This window comes from Pogoniulus pusillus, chromosome Z (assembly GCF_015220805.1).
Source record: "Pogoniulus pusillus isolate bPogPus1 chromosome Z, bPogPus1.pri, whole genome shotgun sequence".
In the NCBI taxonomy this organism is placed as follows: domain Eukaryota; kingdom Metazoa; phylum Chordata; class Aves; order Piciformes; family Lybiidae; genus Pogoniulus; species Pogoniulus pusillus.
The window spans coordinates 31,296,281-31,317,613 of NC_087309.1; the positions used below are offsets into that span (position 1 = coordinate 31,296,281).

Below are 21,333 nucleotides of genomic sequence, written 5' to 3' on the forward strand. Positions count from 1 at the left end.
GCAGGGGGAACGGGGATGAAAACCCAACCGTGAAGTCCTGGTGGGTGGGAGAAAACAGCAGAAATTCCCAGCTCCCTGCACCACCGAAATAGAGCTCCTGCCCCCGGTGTCAATCTGAAAGGGTTACCACAACAGTTTTGTAATACAGTCGATACTGCTGACCTGAAGGGTGACCTGTGGCACTTGAAAGTCTTCTGAGAAAGGTAAATGACCAAACCGAGTAAATGATTGCTGTTGGAACTTCTTTCAGAGATTTACTCTCTCTCTCTCAAGTGGGATACGCTCATTTAGAGGGCTGTTAACATCTAAGGCAGGAACTGAAACGTTACAGGTATTTTAGCCAACAAGGTTTGCAGACCTGATATGTATTATTTATTTTCATTTTATTTTTTTAAACTTAAGGTGATGTAGCGATATGAGCAAACCCAGAACTAAAGGAGCCATGCTCTGTTTTGGTTGGCAGGTAGACACATGCACATCATTCTGTATTTTCAGGCAAAGTATTGAAAAGCCAGTACAAGCCGCCTGTATTTGCAGCCTTCCACACCCACAAAGAGTAAACAAGGCCAGCAGAATGGGCTCATGTCAGCTACAGAGGAAACAGAAGGCTCATGTCAACTACAGAAAAAACACAGCAAGCATGTTTTAGGACAATTAAACCAGCAAACATTCTACAACTGTTTCACATTATTCCATTTTGGATGGAAAATTCTTAAAATGCTGAAGGAACAGCTTGAAGAGAAATATCCTGCTAAAGCATGTCTGAGTCTTACCATTTCATAATCATGTTTGGCCATACTACACGAGAGACACTCAGAGGGGTTGGGGTATTTTAGAACCATCTCAAGCATCTCCTTTTATCCAGTACTCGACAGAAAGGCAAGATGCTTCTGCACACGCACACTAACATGTCTACTTACTCGGAGAAACAGAAATTCAATAAAGGAAGAGAACATCAATGCAAGTTTGCCAATCTCCAGCAGACACTGTGGTTGGACATGGCACTCTGGGACATGGTTTAGTGGTCTTGGCAGAGTTAGGTCAATGGGTGGACTTTATATTTTTTGAGGTCTTTTCCACACAAAACCATTCTGTGATTCTATGAACATAACATACATGAATGCTCAAGAGATCACTGAAATGTACATAACTTTACAAACTGTGTTAACATTAAAAAAAAAAAAAAAAAAAAGAAGAAGAAGAAAAAGAAAAAGTAAAGAGGTAAAATATCATTCTGACACCAGGAAACACTCATATCCCTGCCACTCCATGTGGTGACATCCCTGAACTCTAAATTACAGAATATTAAGAGCCAGAGCATCTGTAGGCTGGAAAATGACAGTCTACTGAATTTGAAATTTTGAATGTAGTGTCAAAAAATCTTGACCACTGTGAGGAATAAAAATGCTCTGAGCCTTATATATAATTAAAAGAGCATTATTAAGGCTCAGGGCAGAGCTCATTGCTCTCTACAACTACCTGAGGGGAGACTGTAGCTAGGTGGGGTTGGTCTCTTCTGTCAGGCAAGTGGCAATAGAACAAGCTGACACAGTCTCAAGCTGTGCCAGGGGAGGTCTAGGCTGGATGTTAGGAGGAAGTTGCTGGCATAGAGAGTGATTGGCATTGGAATGGGCTACCCAGGGAGGTGGTGGAGTCACCATCCCTGGAGGTGTTGAAGCAAAGCCTGGCTGAGGCACTTAGTGCCATGGTCTGGTTGATTGGCTAGGGCTGGGTGCTAGGTTGGACTGGATGATCTTGGAAGTCTCTTCCAACCTGTCTGATTCTATGATTCTATCAACATCTTCACAATGTAACTCATAGGTTAAATCATGTCACTGAATGTTGAGACCTTTCCCACCAATTTACAGATCTAATTTCTCATTTTCACATGTTGGAAAATACAACATACAGAAAGATGCCAACAAGCTTCCTATGTTAAAACAGTGGGTTGAACAAAGCGGAAATGGGAAGCCTAGTCCAAGGAGCACCTCTGAGCAGGCAAACACAGCATGTATTAGTGTAGAACATGGTTGGATTTATCATATGACCCTTATAGCCATACAGCTGTGGAACAAAGAAGGTTCAAACATAAACCAAATACTTCATTTACCACCCTCTATGACACTCAGCACTGACAGACACAATGTATGAGGATGGATACGGGACTGGAGCATGTCATGGGGAAAGGTTTGGGCCTGTTTTGTCTGGAGAAGGATGAGAGGGACCTTATCAGCATCTACAAATATCTGAAGGGTGGCTGTCAGAAAGATGAAGACAATGTCTTTTCAGTAATACCCAGTGATAGAACGAGGGGCAATGGACACAAACTCATCTTTACTGTGGGAGTGACAGCACTGGAACAGGCTGCCCAGAGAGGCTGTGGAGTCTCCTTCTCAAGAGATCTTCAAAACCCACCTGGACGCACTCCTGTGTGACCTGCCCTAAGCTGTTCTGCTTTGCAGGGGGGCTCGACCTGATGATCTCTGGAAGTCCCTTCCAACCCCTAACATTCTGTGATTCTCTAACAGAATAAACAATTCAAGTATCCAGAAGGGCTGGAGAAGTCTGACTACATTCCAGGGTTTGCCACATATGGACTTTGCTATGAGTATGTCTTCTCACAGAGACCAATGCTTTGCATTACATCCAGCTGCGGACAGCATACAGAGGGCTCAAACCACTCTCAAACCACTGCCTGATAAAGAGGAAACCAAACTCTATGATGGCATGCAGCACATCCCACTGTATCAGATGACTGACTTCTATGGCAAGAGGCCATCACTTAGGCAGCTTGTGGACATTTTTCTCTTCCTGAAACGACAATGCTTTCTTCAGTCACTGATTACTTCTTAATTCATGGCATTGAGTTTGACCGGGCACATCTTTACAAGCATATATCCAATCCTACCAGAGATGTGCATGTGAAGAGAGCAATGTACAAATGGAGTGAAGAAGACCTAGAACAGTATATTCTCCACAAAGACTAATTGTTTGATGTGCTCAATCAACTGGCCTGTCTTCTTCTAACATTTATATTTAGCCAAAATATCTGCTGCTAGCTTAAGAGCACAGACCCCACTTAATTCACATTACCTAATGGCCCACATCCAATACATTAACCTCATATTTCCCAAAGCACAAGTTCTCTACCCATTCAATGTCCCTCTACCCTGTCTAGTACACTGTATCATGCAACACACCTTTAATGAACAACCACAGTAAAGTTAATTATCAACACACAAACACATCAGTTTTACAAAGCACATGCCAAGGACTCAGGTAGAAGACCATTAAGTGAGAAAACAGAATAGTGTCAATACTTCATCCTGTTTTTTCAAATTGCTTTCAGAATTTCTCCAAGTCAGAGAATGAGACTGTGAGGTTCTCTGAACTTTTGGGGCATGAAAGGTTCTTCAGGTAACCCAGGCTGCCAGAAGTCAAGAAAAAACTCTGGGTTTGGATAAGCTAGAATCAGTTGCCAGGGGCCTGTCCTTGGAGGCACACTGATGCAATCATCTGGGAGGAATCTGAATCTTGTTTTATCAGATAAAAATTAAAGCAGCTGTACATTCCTAAACATGTAAGAAATTATATATGTAAACAGCTCTTTAGGTTTTTTTTTTTTTTTTTGTTTCAGATGCTTTCATTCATGCATTGCTCTAACAAACACTTTGTTTTAGAAAGTTTGGTTGTTGGGTGCAATGTTGTGGGAACAAGAATTCCTGGCATTGCTCCCAAAAGACAGCCTTGGTGAGGTAAGTGTTACTATACAACATACCATACCCAGGCCACAGGTAGGAGACAGTACATCTCCTGGTTCCATAACTAAGAGATATGACAAGACCATAAGGGTGAAACAGCACAATTAGTCTACTAACTCTGAAAATGCCTCTTCTAATTTTGTTCCATATTTGAGCCAAACAGTTTCTCATTTCAACTGTTTTATTGATCTGCTTGTGTGATTCGATACATGCAAGTAATGTCCAGTTGCCTGCTCTACAGATAACGATACTCATCCTGCCTTCCAAGCTTCCACACATACACAGACCTGTACATACATACACACTAAACAACATGAAAAACTAGAGCACTCATTTTCAGACTGGGAGAACACAATGGCCAGAAATGTGCCTTAGTGGCCAAGAAGACCAATGGTATCCACAGGTGTATTAGAAGACGAGTGGTTAGTACATTGAGAAAGATTCTCCTCCTCCTCTACTCTGTCCTGCTGAGGCTGCATCTCAAATGTTGTGCTCAGTTCTGGGTCCTTCAGAAGTACCCAAAATAGTCCAGTGCATAGCCACAAAGATGACAGAGTGGAACACTTTCCTTATGAGGAGAGACTTCGGGAGCTGGGTCTGTTTAGCCTGGAGGAGACTGAGAGGTGACCTCACTAATGTTTATAAATATGTGAGGTGTGGGTGTCAGGAGGAGAGGCAAGCTCTTCTCAGAGATGTCCAATGATAGGACAAGGAGCAATGCCCTAGGAGGGGAGGTTGGACTGGATGATCTTTCCAAATCTCTTCCAATCCATAATGTTCTGTGATCTTTCATCAGTTGTATTAATTCTTCGGATATCTTACTGGACTGGAAAACCAGAAATCCTCAGAAAGTCACAGGTGTGCCAAAAAAGTAATTGCCACTGGCTTTAACTTTAGCTCAAATCCATAACAGAATCACAATGGAGAAAAGAACATGAAAATATTTCCATTCTGATGCTGCAGAATATACAGCAACTACTTTGTCAAATGACACCAGTGGCCTCTTTAATCTAGTTTCTTGTTTCCCTTTACAGCCCTCTTGGAATGCTTCAAAATAAAGAGTGTTAGAAAGCCTGAGGCATATATGACACTGTCATAGGTTAGGTTTCCTTTAATTTTCTCAATTGTTTTTCCACTTATATCCTGAATTAGTGAGACTTCCCAATGTTTCTGCTGAACAGAAGAACATGCTCACTTAAGCACACAACCCTTTGTAGAAGCAAAGCTCTTTTCCATATACTATACCAGAGAGCCCTTCTAATTATGCTATTGAATGCATACACTGTGCAAAGTGTATTTAAACAGAAACTAATAACTACACACTTTCATACATCCCTAGTCTTGCATTAGAAGCAGGCCTCTTTTGCACTACCTTCTCTTCTGATTTACCCACACTACCTTTCAACAGTCCTGTGACCATGCCAGAAGACATCTATCTAAAGGACTTGACCATTTCAAGCACTTGACACTTTCAAGCACTGAAGCTGAAGATTGCTCTGTGAACAGCAGGTAACTATGAACAAACACTATGTCTTCAAAAGTGTCCTCTTCAAAAAAGTAGGAAACAAAGAATCTAGCTTTGGTTGACATCTTGGCAGTTTTACCAGTCCAAGCTAATAATGATCAAGATGACTAAAGAAGGAGAAACAAGACTAACTGTTGTATGACTGTGAATCCTCCTTAGTCCTCAATACAGTTAGCAGGGTTTTGGTCAATGCTCTTTGTCAAAAGAATTGGCACAAGATCTGGGAGTATGGGACAGGTACACCCACAGTCTGCCATAGGCGTGACTGTACATTTTCAAATGCACCTGTGTGGCCTGCAGTCTAAATATTAAAACCACAGAGCCTTTTTTCAACGTTATGAAGTATTTTATAAGAGCTTTACTAGACAGCAATATGGGTGAAACACTGCTTAATTTGGTTGTATTGTTTAACAGGAAAAACAGTCATGGTTTTATGACAAGAAAACCTTTTCCTGTCTACTGTGCCTTTTATTTTTCCGAATGAGCAATCCCACACAGAATTGGAGACTGACAGCAGCAGGCAATACCAAAACTTTTTTCTCTAATTTCGAATAATTAACTACAGACTTACAGGGCTGTTTGGGGAATACTGGAAAAGACATAAGTAACTTTCTCAACTGACAGAATTAGTATGAATATACCTTCATCCAATGGTCCAGTCTGATTTTGGTATTAATGATCTACATCCTGTGAAATCATTAACTACTTCTTTATCCTCTCTTTATAGGTTCCCCAACCACATCCAGGCAGATTATTATTTGTTTATTTATTTATTATCCACCAAATTTAAGATACAGCTTTATCTCTGTTTTGCTGCATTACAATCTCTCATTTTATTTCTACAAAGATTTTAAGTTATGTATAACTATCTCTGCAGTTACACATGGCTACAGATATTGGTCTCATAAGAGTAAACATCTTCCTTTTGTAAAGAATTATTAGATGTGCAGATGGCAAAATTAAAAATGACACTGAATTTGAGGAGCTGTAGCAGAAGTCACAAACACCAATGTATCATACCTTTTAGATCTGCTTGTCAAGTACATTACCTATTACTAGAGGCATATTTTCATACTTCTCACACTGCTCTTCATCTTCAGATCTGAAGCTCTCCTTTATCTTTTCTACCTTTGTATTTTTTTACATACTGTCCTGTGTGAAAGCTCTAAGTGTTTATTTGTTGATCATATATTATTTGTATTCCAACCCAGAAAATCAACTTTCACTTATATTATTTTACAACATGCATAAAAATACACATGAAAAAACAAACTCTATTCTTTAGGCCAATATATATACCCTTCATTTTTTTTAAAACAGCTTGTCCATGTATAATACTCTATAAATATTTGATTAGCACTGGCATCATCACAGAAGGGAGCACTGAGCAGAGAGAGAGGCACCTGCAGTTCTGCTGCCCATCACCAAAGACCAATGACTGCTCCAAAAGCTACTGAGCAGTTTAGGAAGCACATACAGAGGATCCAATACACTTAGACAACTTTTTGCTGTATTGCTTAAAAACCTTTGACTTGCAATTCACATTTCAAGGCAGATTAAATGATATACACTAATTTAGGAGGGGGTTACTAACAAACAGAGGCCAAACTATTCAGGAGGCTGATAATATGAGTCATCAACTTCACTTCTAGGGCAGTGTCAGATACCTGATGAAATTCATTAACTCATCCACACTCCCAAACACATAAGCAGCATATACCAACTCAACACCACCTCAATTCAAAGGCTGATCTAAACAGGAGCATCGTAAGACTAGTTCAAGTTCTTTGAGGATTAGTTGGGAAAGAAGAACAGTAAAGAAAGCATTTAGGATGCAGAAAGCAAAGGGCCTTTGGTTTATCAAATCTTGCTGTTGCAATTGCAAGAACCTGATAAAGCACAACTTCCGTAGTAGGAGCGCTGGGTGGCATCTATACTTCCAGCCTCATAAATCACAGAATATTTATGACACACTCATTCTGCCTGTCAGCCACATGATCCATTTTGTCCTGAGACTGTCAAGAACAACATATTTATTAAGGAATTACAGTCCCATTTCTGCACTCAAGTATTTTCTTCAGAAAGCACAGACCTTCCCAGGGAAAGGCCAACATGACAACACAGGCTACTTTAGTTTGCCACTGATGTTGTCATCGATTTTTTTAACCTACACACAGTTTCCAAAACTGACACTCACATTTTTCTTATAAGCATTGACTACCACAAAAAATACAGACAGTACTTCATCTTCCTCTAAATACATGCAAAAATACTTCATCCCAACTGCAGAACATTCTTACTTTCCAAACTCATTCATTTAAAAATGCATCTGCTAGTCGCAAGACATTTTCTACATGAATATGAAAAACATATTGCATGCATTGAAGTTTAGCAGTAGTAGTTAAGTTAACAATACAGGTAACTCACTGCTTCTGAATTTTCAAGACACTGGCTTCTTTCTAGAAATATTATAGAGGTTTGCTTTCGAGGTGAAATCTCTCCCAAAATTTAAGAGGCATTGCATATTGAAATTCCATCTTTCTAAGACAGTCTTTTATTTAGGAATGGGAGATAAGAAAGAAACAAAATAGCCAAGCCTAAGTGGCAAACCAACATTTTCATTGGCAATTTAAGCTTGACCAAATCCCATCAAGAATCTGGGGTTAACATCAAGAGTTTTACTTCAACTAGACCAAATAAACTTAGCAAAAAGTACTGGTTATATCATGGTCAACTCCCAGTCTCTAAAGAACTTAACTTTCCACTGAAACACAAGCGCTAAGTCAGACTGTAAAGCCTAACAGAATTAATCAGCTTGTGAATTCAATGCTAGAAAGTACTGAGAAGCTAAACAACCTCCATGATCCACAACCACAGCTGATAAACTGCACTTGCCATCAGAACTGTGATTTGTGACAGCCAGATGTTTTACAAATTGGTAATTTTCTAGTTGATCTTTGCACAGAAAATGAGAGGGGGGAAAAAAACATTCTTTTAATACACTTAAAGGAAGGAAGAAGGAAATCTAGCCAGTCACTATTCCTTTGCAGGTGGATCCAGCTTAAAACTAAACCACAACAACTCCAATATATTTCCCTAAAGAAGGATTGCAATAATTTTGAAAAGCCTAGAGAAAATAAATGGACAATGTAAACTACATTTATATTTTGGCTCTTTTATCACAAATTAAGTTGTTTTTCCTGAAAACAAAGATATGGATGTGTAAGCTATGTGCAAGCTGCAGATGCAAAGGAAGAAGAAGGGCTTCATGAGGGCCAGTCATAAGGAGGCATTTAGGAGAGTATGACAGATATTTGTCAACTGTGTATACAATTGCTTTGATGTTAAGAGATTTTCTGGGAAAAAAATATGAAGAAAAGAAGACCTGAATTTCAGGTTAAACTTAAACTCACACCACAGTGTTGCCGCTACACAGAAAAGCATGCAAGATACAGGTGAGCAGAAAAGAGCTGTCCATCTTCTCTGTTCAACCATCTAAGCACTCATGTGATGAGCAGGAGTCGACACTTTGGCTTGTTTACACATATGACAGTAGTTTGGTATTGGAATAAACTCAACAAAAAAATAAACCAAGAAACTGAAAAACCTTAGTGTGCCATAGCATGTGTAAAATACTTCTTAATACAGTGATAATCATGTAGACATCTCCTTAACTACCAAAAATACACAGAAAACAATGCCAAATTATAAACACATTCAGAATACAAAGGTAAGGAGTCAACATTATCTGTCAAGAAAAGGAACCTGTCTGCTCAGTTTGGTTCACTGGGAAAGAGACTATGCAATGGATAGGAAGCAGCACATGGATTACTTCCTAAAAGTTAAGATGGAATAGTTTTGATTCTTTGCCTGCCTCATGCCATTTAGGTAAGCAAACATTCTTGATGGAATAAAGACAGTGTAAAGTCACATGAAAAAGAATTATGTAACAGTCATTAGTATGTTTCCATAAATGAGAATATGTTTGAAGAAAGCCTTTGTTATCTTAAGCTAACTGCATTAAAAGACTTTCATTAATGACTTGTATGTAGATTTACTAAAGTGTACATGATAAATGGGGAAAGATTATAAGCCTTTTTGGAGACATGAACAAAATGAGGTAAGTTAATAAAAGAAAATTCAGTAGAGACAAATGAAGAGTACAATGCTTAGGAATAAGAAATCAAATACACAACTATTGAGATGGGGAGTAATTGGTTTGCAGCAGTATTGTAAAAAGAACCTAGAGGGCATGTAGACAGCAAAATGGATTATTAAAAACCAAACCAAAACAAAACAAAACCAACAGAAAAAACAAAGAAAAACACAAACCCAAAACATAACAGTGACAAAAAATGGGCAAGTTTTCTGCTGAGGAGTAGCAACAATGTGCCTATATGATCTCGAAAGAGAGGTACTTCTTTCATTCTGCCCAGTTTTATGCTCTGGATATGCTACTAACAATATGCAGAAAACAAAAAAAGATTGCAAGGGAAGGGAGCAAATAAAGTCTGAACAGGAAAAAAATGATCCACCACAAAACTTTTTTGAATATGTTTTGTATTTTATGTTTAATGTAGCAGGAAAGAAAAAAAAAAAAAAGCTAGGAAGCTATGGTCCTGAGTACAACCACCTCTCAGTTTCTTAGAAAAGAACATTTTACGTATTCTCACCTGTCACCTTCCCAAGACTGGAACAGAACAATGTCCTGAAACCTAGAGAAGCATGCACAGAAGTCATCCAAGATTTCTAAATCAATGTATTTGTTGCAATCTGCAGATCTCTTAGTACTTGAAACAACAGCTACGGATTACCTGACCACTACCTAAACAACATGGACTTAGGGGTCTGTGGCTCCACTGAGCAGACACTAGAAACTGCAGCTTCAACACAACTTGGACCAGCACTCCTTTCTTGCCTGTTCATACACCAACAAAGCAGGAACCAAGTGTCCTTAATCCAAATCAACACAGCTGGGAAGCCCTGAAGTTGTAGCTGCTGCATATTCATGGAGGTAAGTCATCAATGCGCTGTGTTCTTTGGTGCCCAAAGAACGTTTCTCATACAACTTCATAGAGCAATCATTTTCACCAGTTGCTCAGTACTTTAACTGAGTATTACACTTGCCTGTGTGCTAACATGCCCTTTTCTGCATCCTGAAGGTTCATGGAGCAGTCATCATGAAGTACCAACGCCACTCTGAATCATATCATTAACGGTTTTGTAGACTCCCCCCCTAAAGAAACCAGGCTTGTGAGGTCACACTGTGTCTAAGTATGCAAGTGTCCACGCAGGGTAACTTTTAGTTCATTTTCCAATTTGAAATATATCCAGAATAAAGACAGCAGTCTCAAAAAGCCATTACATTTCTACAAGTTGCCTCAGCTGTTTGCTTCCACGGAAACAGTGCAGCATGACCTCAAGAAGATATCTGTCCAGGAAACATGCTTTACCCCTTCTGTTGCTCATGCATCCTGCCCTGAACCAAATCACAGTCTGTCCAAGGCAGAAGCTGCACACTGTACTAGCACAGATGGCAGACTCTGGAGTGGAGGGAAGGGTGTTGCAAATGGGCTCTTCTGAGATCACCTGAGATGATGCTCCATTTCTAAGTGTGTTACAAGATACTACTCGGTCAAACCATTTGGCCAAAATGAATTTCGCATAGGAGATGAACCATTTTCTGGATGAACTCATCTTCTGGATGCCTGATGTGATAAAACCGCATCTTGACCTTCAAATCATTGGCAAAAGAGCTGGTGGAAGTTGTACATACATAACAGCATTTGCATAATGCTCAAAAAAACTCAGGTTTAGGGCTACACAGCTCATATTTGACAGTGAATAATGAGCAGATTATTTTGCCTTTCAGCCTTCTGCACCTTACTGCCATTGCTAAGGCTGGCAGGCAGGCTTGATGTGTATTTTTAGAGGTTTGTAAAACTCGGACATCATGGTGCTGAGCACCAAAGACAACATATTCTTCCTTCATGAACAGTAGTATTATGAAACAGCAACTCAGCCATAAGGCACATGCTGCATGACAGCAAAATAGCAAATTATCAAATAGCTACTCATTATGAAAACAATGCTCTCTTCTGCACAACAAAAACCACTGAATTTTTCCAGAGGGAAGAAATAAATAAATCTGCGAACATGCAAAAAAAGACATCATAAGAACAAAACTTAGTATACATCTGTATTTTCCAAGTAAAGAGAACATTTTTGAGAATGCAAGTACAACACTCAGAAATTGCACTCAGACACATTATTCCAGCTGCTTTTGAATGACAAGGTCCTATCCTTCCATTCCAAAGCCCTATCATCTCACCTGAGATGCAAGTTTTAGGACTACCACACACCTCTGCCATTTCAGTGAAGTATGTACTTCATAGGTGCTTGTAGATCTTTACCTTGAAAATACAACATTGTATATGCACTTGCTGGCAGCAAAGGAATAGTAATTTTCTGAAGTGACAGCATGTAACTAGTTGGAGGCCTGTATCTAGTGGGGTCCCTCAGGGATCAGCACTGGGACCAGTACTGCTCAATATATTCATCAGCAACCTGCATGAGGAAACAGAGTGCACTGCCAGCAAATCAGCCAATGACACCAAACTGCATGGAGTGGCTGACACACTGAAGGGTTCTGCTGCCATTCAGTAAGACAGACAGGCTGGAGAGTTGGCCAAGAAGAAATGTAATGAAGTTCAACAAGGGCAGGAGTCTTGCACCTGGGAAAGAACAACTCCATGGAGCAACATAGGTTGGGGACTGATCTGTAGGAGAGCAGTGAAGGTGAAAACGACCTGGGGGTCCTAGTAGATGGAAGGCTGACCATTAGCCAGCAATGTGCTCTGTGGCCATGAAGGCCAATGCCCTTCTGGAGTGTATTAGGAGGGCTGTGGCTAGCAGGTCGAGAGAGGTTCTCCTCCACCTCTACTCTGCCCTGCTGAGGCTGCATCCAGTTCTGGGCCTCCCAGATGAAGGCCAGGGAACTGCTTGGAAAAGTCCAGCGCAGAACCACAAAGATGATTAAGGGAATGGAACATGTCTCTTACAAGGGGAGACTGAGGGAGCTGGGGTTCTTTAGCTTGGAGAACAGGATACTGAGAGGTAACTTCATTAATGTTTACAAATATGTAAGGGGTGAGTGTCAAGAGGATGGAGTCAGGCTCTGCTCAGTGATGCCTAATGACAGGACAAGAGGCAATGGGTGGAAGCTGAGGCATAGCAAGCTCCATGCAAATGTGAGGGTGACAAAACACTGGAACAGGCTGGAACTGGAGAGTTGTGGAGTCTCCCTCGCTGGAGATATTCAAGATCCACATGGATGTGTTCCTGTGTAATCAGTGATAGGTGGCTGTGCTCTGGCAGGGAGGTTGGACTAGATGATCTTTCAAGGTCCCTTCCAGCCACTAACATTTTATGACTCTACGTTCCTCCTAATTTAACAACCACCTTCCACTTTCTGACCTGGCTCCTACAAGATATCACTGTCCTGACTCCACTCCCTGCTTTGCACTGGGTCTAGCTTTCTTGTCTAGCTGCATCAGCTCCCACCCAGATCTCCAATTCCAATGTAAGTACCCTTAGGGAGCAATTCTTTGTCTGTCTCTTCAGACTGGCCATTTCCACCCAGCTTCTGCCATCCTCCTTCAAGTGCCAGACCCTGTTATTTCTGTATCCTGGCATCTGAGGACTGCAGGCTCCAACTGCTCATATTTACACTCTCCTTCTCACCCAAGCCTGGTCCCATTTTTTTATCCCCAAGCCACTCCTCTGATTTCAGTATCTGCTTTGCTCCCAGCAAAGATGAAATATTCAGCGATTACAGTTAGTAAGCCTTAAGCATATGCAAATTGACCTTTTTTTAAAAAGGCTTGTATCCTGGCTAAATTCAGATGCTTTGTCATGTAAATGAAAAGACTGACACACAACCCTGGAATAAAATCCCTCATCCTTTTTCAACTAGATTTCAAATGTTTCAATGGAGAGCAGTACTATTGGTCTTCCATGGCAAAAGTTGAGAGAACTTTTTAAAGATTGAAAAATGGTTTCTTTATTTTTTCCTTTGCTTAATTTTCCAAAATGTTTCAACAGAGAAAAAATAAATCAACATAATGTTTATATATGTCATTATATGTCAACAGTGAAAGTTTGGCAAAGTTGTGAAAATCTTGTTTGGCTGCTTTAATACTTGTGACATTATTACATGCATGTGTATAAATTAAGTAAAATTAATTATTAATGTATACCAGTTTCTGTTAACTACTGTCTCCTCCAGCAAGATTTAATTAGCTCTTAGCCAAGCCTGAATTGTGCTCACTGTAGTCAAGAGTACATCTGCTGTACCCACTGGGTCTAAGCAGGCTCCAGAAGTCCCTTTGCTCTTCAGCAGCAGAAGTGTATTCACTAGAGAGTCCACAAAAGCTGGAATCAAACACCCCAATATTCAACCACCAAGAAACAGCACAGGAAAAAGGAACCAAACTTTTGTGTAGAGGAAGAAACACAGAAAGTGAAGCATATTATTTACCTCGGTTCTTGCAAGTCCAATTAAATACTTGTATGTGCTAAAACTGTATTGGCAACAGATATCCCTATCATAAGCAGTACACTTAAAAGGTGCATATGTATCTCCAGACACTGCTAGACTGAAGTTAGGTTTACACAGTCCACCACACATAACATTCCAGTTATCACTACCTGTATTTAGATCTCCACCCCAAAAGCAGTTATTATTAGTGGTCTGAATTGCAGCATATACATTATCTGAAATGCCTTCATATGCTGTACAAGCAAGATACTTGTGCAGTGTAAAAGAGTACCTGAAGTACAGTAAATTCTGATAAATAATTACTACTTCCAGAATCTTCCCTTCTTTGCTCTTCCTTGTTAAAAAGTATAGTCTTCTAAAATGGTAAAAAGTGTTGTGTCCATACGCTCCCAGAGCAGTACACCTGCAACTTCTGTAAGTTAGGCCTCATGGATTAAGTCAGTGTACAAACCTTAAACCTGAATTTTGTAAAACAGAATGGATTAACCTACCAGTTTTGTCAAAAGGAAACAAAACCAAACCAAACCAACCAAACCAAACAAAAAAGAACAGGAAAAAAGAGAGAAAGAGATCGATCCATCATTCACCACTTGAAACACTAGCTCACTATTTCTCAAGTATGAACAGTAAATTTGTCAATGAAGCCAATTAACTTTAATCTGTATCCTATTCTTATGTAGCTCGCAAATGTCAGAGTGGAAAAAAAAGGTCACTTATCTCTAAATTCATGCCAAGTTGTCTTTCCAAATTAAAAACAAACAAACCCCAACAAAACAAGAAAACCCCAAACCCCTGTATCTAGAAATCCACAAGACCTCAAAAGCCCTCAGAAATCTCAAGTTTCCCTAAACAGCAGCAAAATCAAGTGAGGAAAGTGTTAGTGAGTTTTCTTCTATTTATGGAGAACCCCATTGATAAGAAAATGCAAAAATGGTGTAAATTTCACCTTGCTTTCCTGCATGGCAAGAGAGATCAATCAAGTCAGGCACTCGCATTGTTCATAAAGGAGCCAAACATCGAGCAGCGAACCACCTCGAACAGACTTGAGGAGAAATGAAAAACAAAAGACATCTTCTTTCTTTTCCAAATCAGCAGCAAAGTGGAATAACTTCCATCTCCTTCCATGTGACCAAATGGCTAAGACCAAACTTAGAAGACATTCACAAATAAGGTCATTTTTAAAAAAGAAGCGAGAATACCATGATGGCAGCAATCTCGTATTTTCACTTTCTTTATGTCCTCTCCCTCCCACACCGGACTGAAAATCAATGAATAACTCACTACTAATGTTTGCTTCGATGTTGACGTTTTGATCATGCATCCTTTAACATCAAAGTAAACCACAGTCTCTAATCTCCCAGTTAGTGCATGTCTGCTGAGCCTGAATAAAGTATGAGTATCTCGGGAAAAAGACTACTTTAGAAGACCACTGAAAGATCAAGGTGACTGAGCATAACACACGTAACCCATTCAGAAGCTAGTATTTCTACATATATTTTCTAACTTAAAACATTATTTAGAGCTAGAGAGCTTGATTTGCCAATGCCTGTTAAAGTCCTGTTGTATAGTCCACTTGTATAGTCTGATCCCTTTTTCTCTGAGATAAAAGTTGACAGAATTCCACCATTCAGTGAGATACCAGCAGGTCTGAGCACTTAATTTGAATTAATTAAATTTTAAGGAATAAAGGAGGAAAAAAAATTAAAAATTTAAAAAACATTAAATATTGTAGACTATTCCCTTTTGCAATGATTAGTTTCACTCAGCCCAAGCAGAGCATGAGTGGTGGAAGAGCTACTGTTTAATGCAACTTTCCCGTCTTGTATGTGACAATAATTGTTTGAACCCAAAACTTTAAGTCACAGCTGTTTCAAAGCAGAAGGAAGAGGCACACAACACTTGCATTTTTCCTCTCTTCATCTCCTTAATGCCTAACAGGTATCTTGTGCCTTCATTTTTAGTGGTTTATCTTGCTGTGCTGTGCTGTGCTGTACTGTGCCTCTCTAGCATCAAATCAGGTATTGTTTTTCCCAAATTCATATATTCACACTTCACATGTGGTGTGAAGCCACACTGATAATTTACTCCAAAGGTCTGGCAGTAGGGACAAAGTGAAAGACCATAAAATAAAAGCCATCTTTGGAATGGAAAATTTGCCAAGGGCTACTACAAATGACTTGCAAAACTTGTTCACTTTAATAGAAATTACATAACCTCAAAGGACATAAATATGAAAAGCAGTATATAGTGAGATACCACACTACAAACATAATTGGCACTGGATTGATCTGTAAAATATATCACATCCTTGACTACCATCTCAACAACGCACATCTTTTCCACACTTGATAAATATTCTTTTCACATCCTAGTCCTGTCACTAGCACACACCTTCACGGTGAAAAAAACACATTCCATACAATTAGGCCATCCAAACCCAAGGTGGTATTTGGGTTTTCTTGCTTTTATTTCTTTTATTATTACAAACGTATTTCAGAGATCAGATACTGCCTACAAATGTTAGATACTTAAAACCAAGGGGAGACACATCAGAGTTAAGTTACATGTTCTGTTCTAAAAACTTTCAAATTAAAATGTAATTATAATCCTGCTCCTCTTGATTAATTAAGTGCTTAATGTATCAAACTTGTATTTTCTCCGTGGTTTTCAAATTAACACAATCTCATGAAGAAGCTGGAGCTGTATTTTTGTAAAGGTTTCATTCAATGGCAACTTTTTTGAGCAGAACAAGAACTCGTACACTGCCCTGGGAGAAACATTGTATGGTTCTAAATTAATGTCATAAGAAAGAAAAAAAAAAAAGATAATGTAATCACAGCTTTTTGGATGCCAGAAAGAACATGCACGAAAGCAGTGGTTATTTGACCTGATCTACTATGAAGACATTTGAAAAGATGCAATACAAAACATACATGGGACGCAGACTATGTATAATGGTATTTCACATCATAAATCAAGACTTTAGGCTTTGTCTTTTTTTACCATTAGCAGAAAGGACAGTCGGGGCGGGTGGGGGTGGGGGTGGTGGAGAGTGTTCCTAAACTCCCACTTGTGTTTATCCATAAGTAGATGCTACCAAGAACTTACCAATCTGTCAAGTCCATGGTTTAAAAACAAACCAATTCAGTATTTTGCATAAAATCATTATAGCTACACATGAGGAATCCACATTTCCAGCTGTTCGTTATAATGACTGTATTTAAATCGAACAGCACCATCTAGCAGGCCCCCACAACTTAACTTAGGAGGGCAGTTGCTACTTGGCAATAGATCAGTTTGGCAGAGTTGCCCTCAAAACTAAGCATTTTCATACTCCATGAAATACTATGTGCTTTATAGAAGTAAGAATCCCAAAGAAAAAACAGCTACAATTAAAGAACACAAAAGAGAAAATAGTTTCTGCCCTAGGACCAGAACAGTTGTACATGTGGTTAGGATTCGGTAGTTTTTGCAAGCAGAATTAAAAGAAGCCTGGCCTGCTGCTGGTCCAAGAAGTATGTATGCCAGTTTTTGGAATCAGGAAGTCTCTAAAACACCGTAGCAATAAAACCCAACCAAACATAAACGAACAAACAAACCCAAATAAAATAATAAATAAAACAAACAAACAAACCAACAAACTTTTAGGTAAAGGTTCAGGACCAAATACCTGAAGGGAAAGTTGTCAGCCGTGCCCAGAGTGTTGAGCCTGGTGTGAAATGCAAAGCTGAAGTAATGAAATTTTTGCCGCGAGTTGCTGCAAACCTGGTTCCTGGATGGAGGTGTCAATCTCTGGACCCTCTCAGGAGCCTTATCCTGACCTTCTCCCATCTGAAGCCATCTCCAATACGCTTCCTCCTCCCCCCTCACCCAGGCTTTTCCTCTCCTTTACCACGGCCGTATGCTACCCATGCTAAACCGGCCCTGGGAACGCCAAGAAGCAGCCGCTGCAGACAACTTAAAGAGACGGGGTCCTTTCCAAACACTCGTTTTTCTCCCCAAGTCTTTTCCCGCCTGCCCTAACGGCAGCGCAGGGCCCGGGAAGGGAGGCACCCCCACCCCTGCCCAGCCCAGTGGGGCCGCATCCCATCGGGCAGCCGCAAGGGTAGCCAAGTTCCCCACTTCCCGCCGCCGTCGTCGGGATCTCTCCGCTCCTAAGAGCTGCATGTTTACACGGGGAGGGGGGAGGAAAATAAAGGAGCCATCGCGCCGTTCAGATGGTGGGTTTATTCGCTTATTTTTTTAATTAAAAAAAAAAGTACTTTTCGCAAAATGTTTCGGCACCAGCCGTATTCAGGCTGGGGAGAAGGGGGTATGCAAGGGAGTCCCAGCGCGCCCCGGCACATCCGCCCCAAAACCAAACCAATCTCCAAAAAGAGGGAGGGGGTGCCCATCCCGCAAGCATCTTTGTTTGGCGGGGCGGGAGCCGGAGCGCGGCTGTCCCCCCCACTGCCGTGCGCCCCAGAGAACAATGCGCCGCGGGGCCCGGACCGCCGGACTGCGCGGTCCCGGGGAAAAGTTGCGAGGCGGCGAGTTGAGAAGCAGCGGGAGGCGGCCTCCGCTTCGGCCCCCGTCTCCGACCTGTCGTCCCCTGCCTCGCCGTCCCCGATCCAGGGCTCTTTGTTACCCAAGTTGTCCCGGCACCTTGCGCCGTCGAGCCCGGCGAAGGGCCCCGGAGAGGGGGACAGGGGAACCCGGCGCCGCTCGCCCGCCTGCCCGTTGGTGGAGCGACTGCGGCAGGGAGAAGGGGGCGCCCGCCGCTGTCCCCTCGCCCAGCAGCTGCTGTCCCGTTGCGGGGATCCCCTTCTCCGCAGCTCCTCCCGCCCAAACAGTGGGGCCGCCTGCCCCCCTCATGCCAGTCCGGGCGGCATCGGGCCCCTTTAGTTCCTCCGTCCCTCTGTCCTCCCGCCGCGCCCGCACTGCACTGCCAGCCGGCAGGAAAGTTACTTTGCGCGCAGGGTGTGCACCCGCGTAAGGCGCGGTCCGCCGGCGGGGCCCGGAGGGCTGTACTCACTTCTCCCTGGCCTGGCTGTCGGACGGGACGCTGCTGTTGCTCTTGCCTTTGCCGTACATGCCTGCAGAGAGCTCCGACTGTCACGCACCTGTCAACCCATCACAGCCTCCCCGGGAACAGCCCCGTCACCATGGAGACGCCGCCACACACACACCTCATTGGCCGGCCATAAGGGCAGACACGCCCCCCGCACCGTGATCGACAGGCGGAGACCCGGACGGGCTGCTCCCTCCTCCTTCCCCCCCCCGCCCCCTCGGCTCCTCCTTCACCCCCCCGCTCGCTCTCTCCCTTCCCCGGCGCAAGGGGGAATTAGAAACGGTTCTAGAAGGATTTTAAACAACCGGCTGTTCCGAGCGCTTGCCACCCGCCCGCCGCTGCTGCCGGCGAGGGAGAGCGCGGCGGCGAGCGGCAAACTGCGGACCGGACTCTTTCGGCAGCTGGCAATGTCAGGCAGCCCGCGGCCTCCTCGCCGCCCGCTCTCCGTCACTGGCCCCTTCCCGCCACCCCCCGACCCCAACCTTCTCCCTTCAGCTGGCCGCGCAGCCGCTTCCTGTCCCCCGTGGGAAGGGGTCGCAGTCAGTGTGAGGTGGCTCCAGCCGCCCACCACCACCAGTACACATCCCAAAGTGGCGTTCTGGCGGCATCAGTTTGGCTGACGGTATCCTCTGCGCCCCCCCCCCCCCATCAAGTCGCCGCTGTGTTCCCCACTCCCCGAGCCCCTTTCTCAGCTGCTGCCAGCCTCAAGTCACCTCAGGGACCGCGCCCTACTCCTCCGTGTGCCTCCTTGAAGGGCCACAGGGGTCGTCTCGCCCCAGCCCCCCAGACCCACACGCCTGGGCTGCACGCCACGGGGACCCTCGAGCCCCGCCACCACCCAGAGAGGCCAGGCCGGCGGCTCTATTTCCTCACCGCCGAAGGTCAAACCCTTTCCCTCGGCTAAGCTAAGAAGAGTCGGGTCGGGACTGGTCGAGAGCTTCTCCCTGTAACGGGAGGACGCGCCCCGAGTGGAGGGGGCTTCCCGGCGCAAACACGTCTGCACGCTCATAGCCGGAGGGTAACTTGGGCCTCGTGGGCTGGAGCCGAGACCAGCCTTTGGCTATTGGAGGCTGGGAGGAAACATTTCCTGAACCAAAACAGAATGTCTTAGAAGAGCTTTTTTTTTTTTTAAAAAAAAAAAAAAAAAAAAAAAAAAAGTCGCCTAAAGAAAATTCAAGGAAATGCTTTGATTTTTTTTAAAGGTGCATTGCGAATAATTGTGTGCTCCAGAGAGATGATAGGAAGAGAGCAACCACTGGGACCGTTTATTACTTGCCTTTTTTTAAAGAACCTCGCTGTCTAGATTTTTTGTTGCCCATGCTGCTAGAGTATAATCCCAAATTTTGGAAATGTTGATACCTGCTTATCTTTACAAACGTGTGACTAATCTTGTAAACCTACTCTCCTGTGTAACCCAAGGGGGGGTTTAGTGTATAATGTCAAGCCCTCTGAGTGGTTATTTTTGGTCAGGCCAAGTTGTAAACATAACCCATCTCCCCATTGTGTTGGCAGGCAAAGGTCACCAACAATGAGCGACACGCAAAATTCAAAGAGGGAAACTGTACAAGGCATAGGCCACCAGCATCTGTTTATCATTCCTGGAGCTGCAGGGGTAAAAAAAAAAAAATCCTCTGAATTTTGGGCTGCCAGGGAAGTGAAGGCAACTGCTGGTGAGGTGAAATTGCAGTAATGGAGTCACAGAGACAAGAGGAAGGAGTGAGAGGCTGAAGAATCTGAGGTGCTTATAAGCTGCACAACAGCAATTCCCTGTCACGGCACGGGTTGTGTGGGATGTGCGCTTTTGCAACTCACTGCAATAATTCATCAGATTAAAGCACACTGCAACAAAAGCCATTTTGTGACAAAGTTGGTTGTCTGGGGCTTTTTTTTTTTTAATTACGAGGTTAGTGGGATGGCATGGTTGGAGCAGAGGTAGTGAAAGAAGTGCCTTAGGCTTTCCATGCAGCCCATTGGCAGCGGTCACTCCGGCCTCCACATGGTGGCAGGACCAAGGCTCCTGCTTACATCAAAATTATGCCAGTGAAACTGAAGGAAGAATGCCGAACAAGGTGGCAACAGGTTTGCGGTGGGAGAAGAAAATAAGCGGGAAGTGGCAGGAGAAAACAAGAGAGGAAGGAGCTAGTGGAAAAGATAGGAGAAGCTGACAGAGGAAACAAAGGAGGCAAAAATGAGCATGGGTGAGAACAAAAAAGGGAGTAAGTACAAGAACAGTGTGGGTGATGAAAGGGGTGGAAAGACTAGGGAGAGAAGGACTCGTTAGTGAAGCATGAACCAAAGGAGGTATTTTCCCCTCATTGCTGCAGAATAATGCTTACATGCCTTGTACCATGGAGTTCAGGTAGAGGCTAGCTGTGTGACTGACTGCATTCAGTGTGAATAAAGGTAGCAGGAAATGGTACCAAGAAAGAAAGGCAGA

At 42.7% G+C, this 21,333-nt stretch overlaps 1 protein-coding gene across 4 annotated transcripts in view; it reads right to left on the reverse strand.

Moving 5' to 3' along the window:
- Positions 1-18,966, reverse strand: part of SSBP2 (single stranded DNA binding protein 2) — a 228,110-nt gene extending 209,144 nt beyond the window's left edge. For all 4 annotated transcript variants that reach the window (XM_064140800.1, XM_064140799.1, XM_064140798.1 and 1 more), the window contains exon 1: positions 18,861-18,966. In XM_064140800.1, the coding sequence (XP_063996870.1) occupies positions 18,861-18,919 (59 nt within the window). In that variant the 5' untranslated portion in view covers positions 18,920-18,966. The remainder of the gene's footprint in view (positions 1-18,860) is intronic.
- Positions 18,967-21,333: the final 2,367 nt, after the last annotated feature.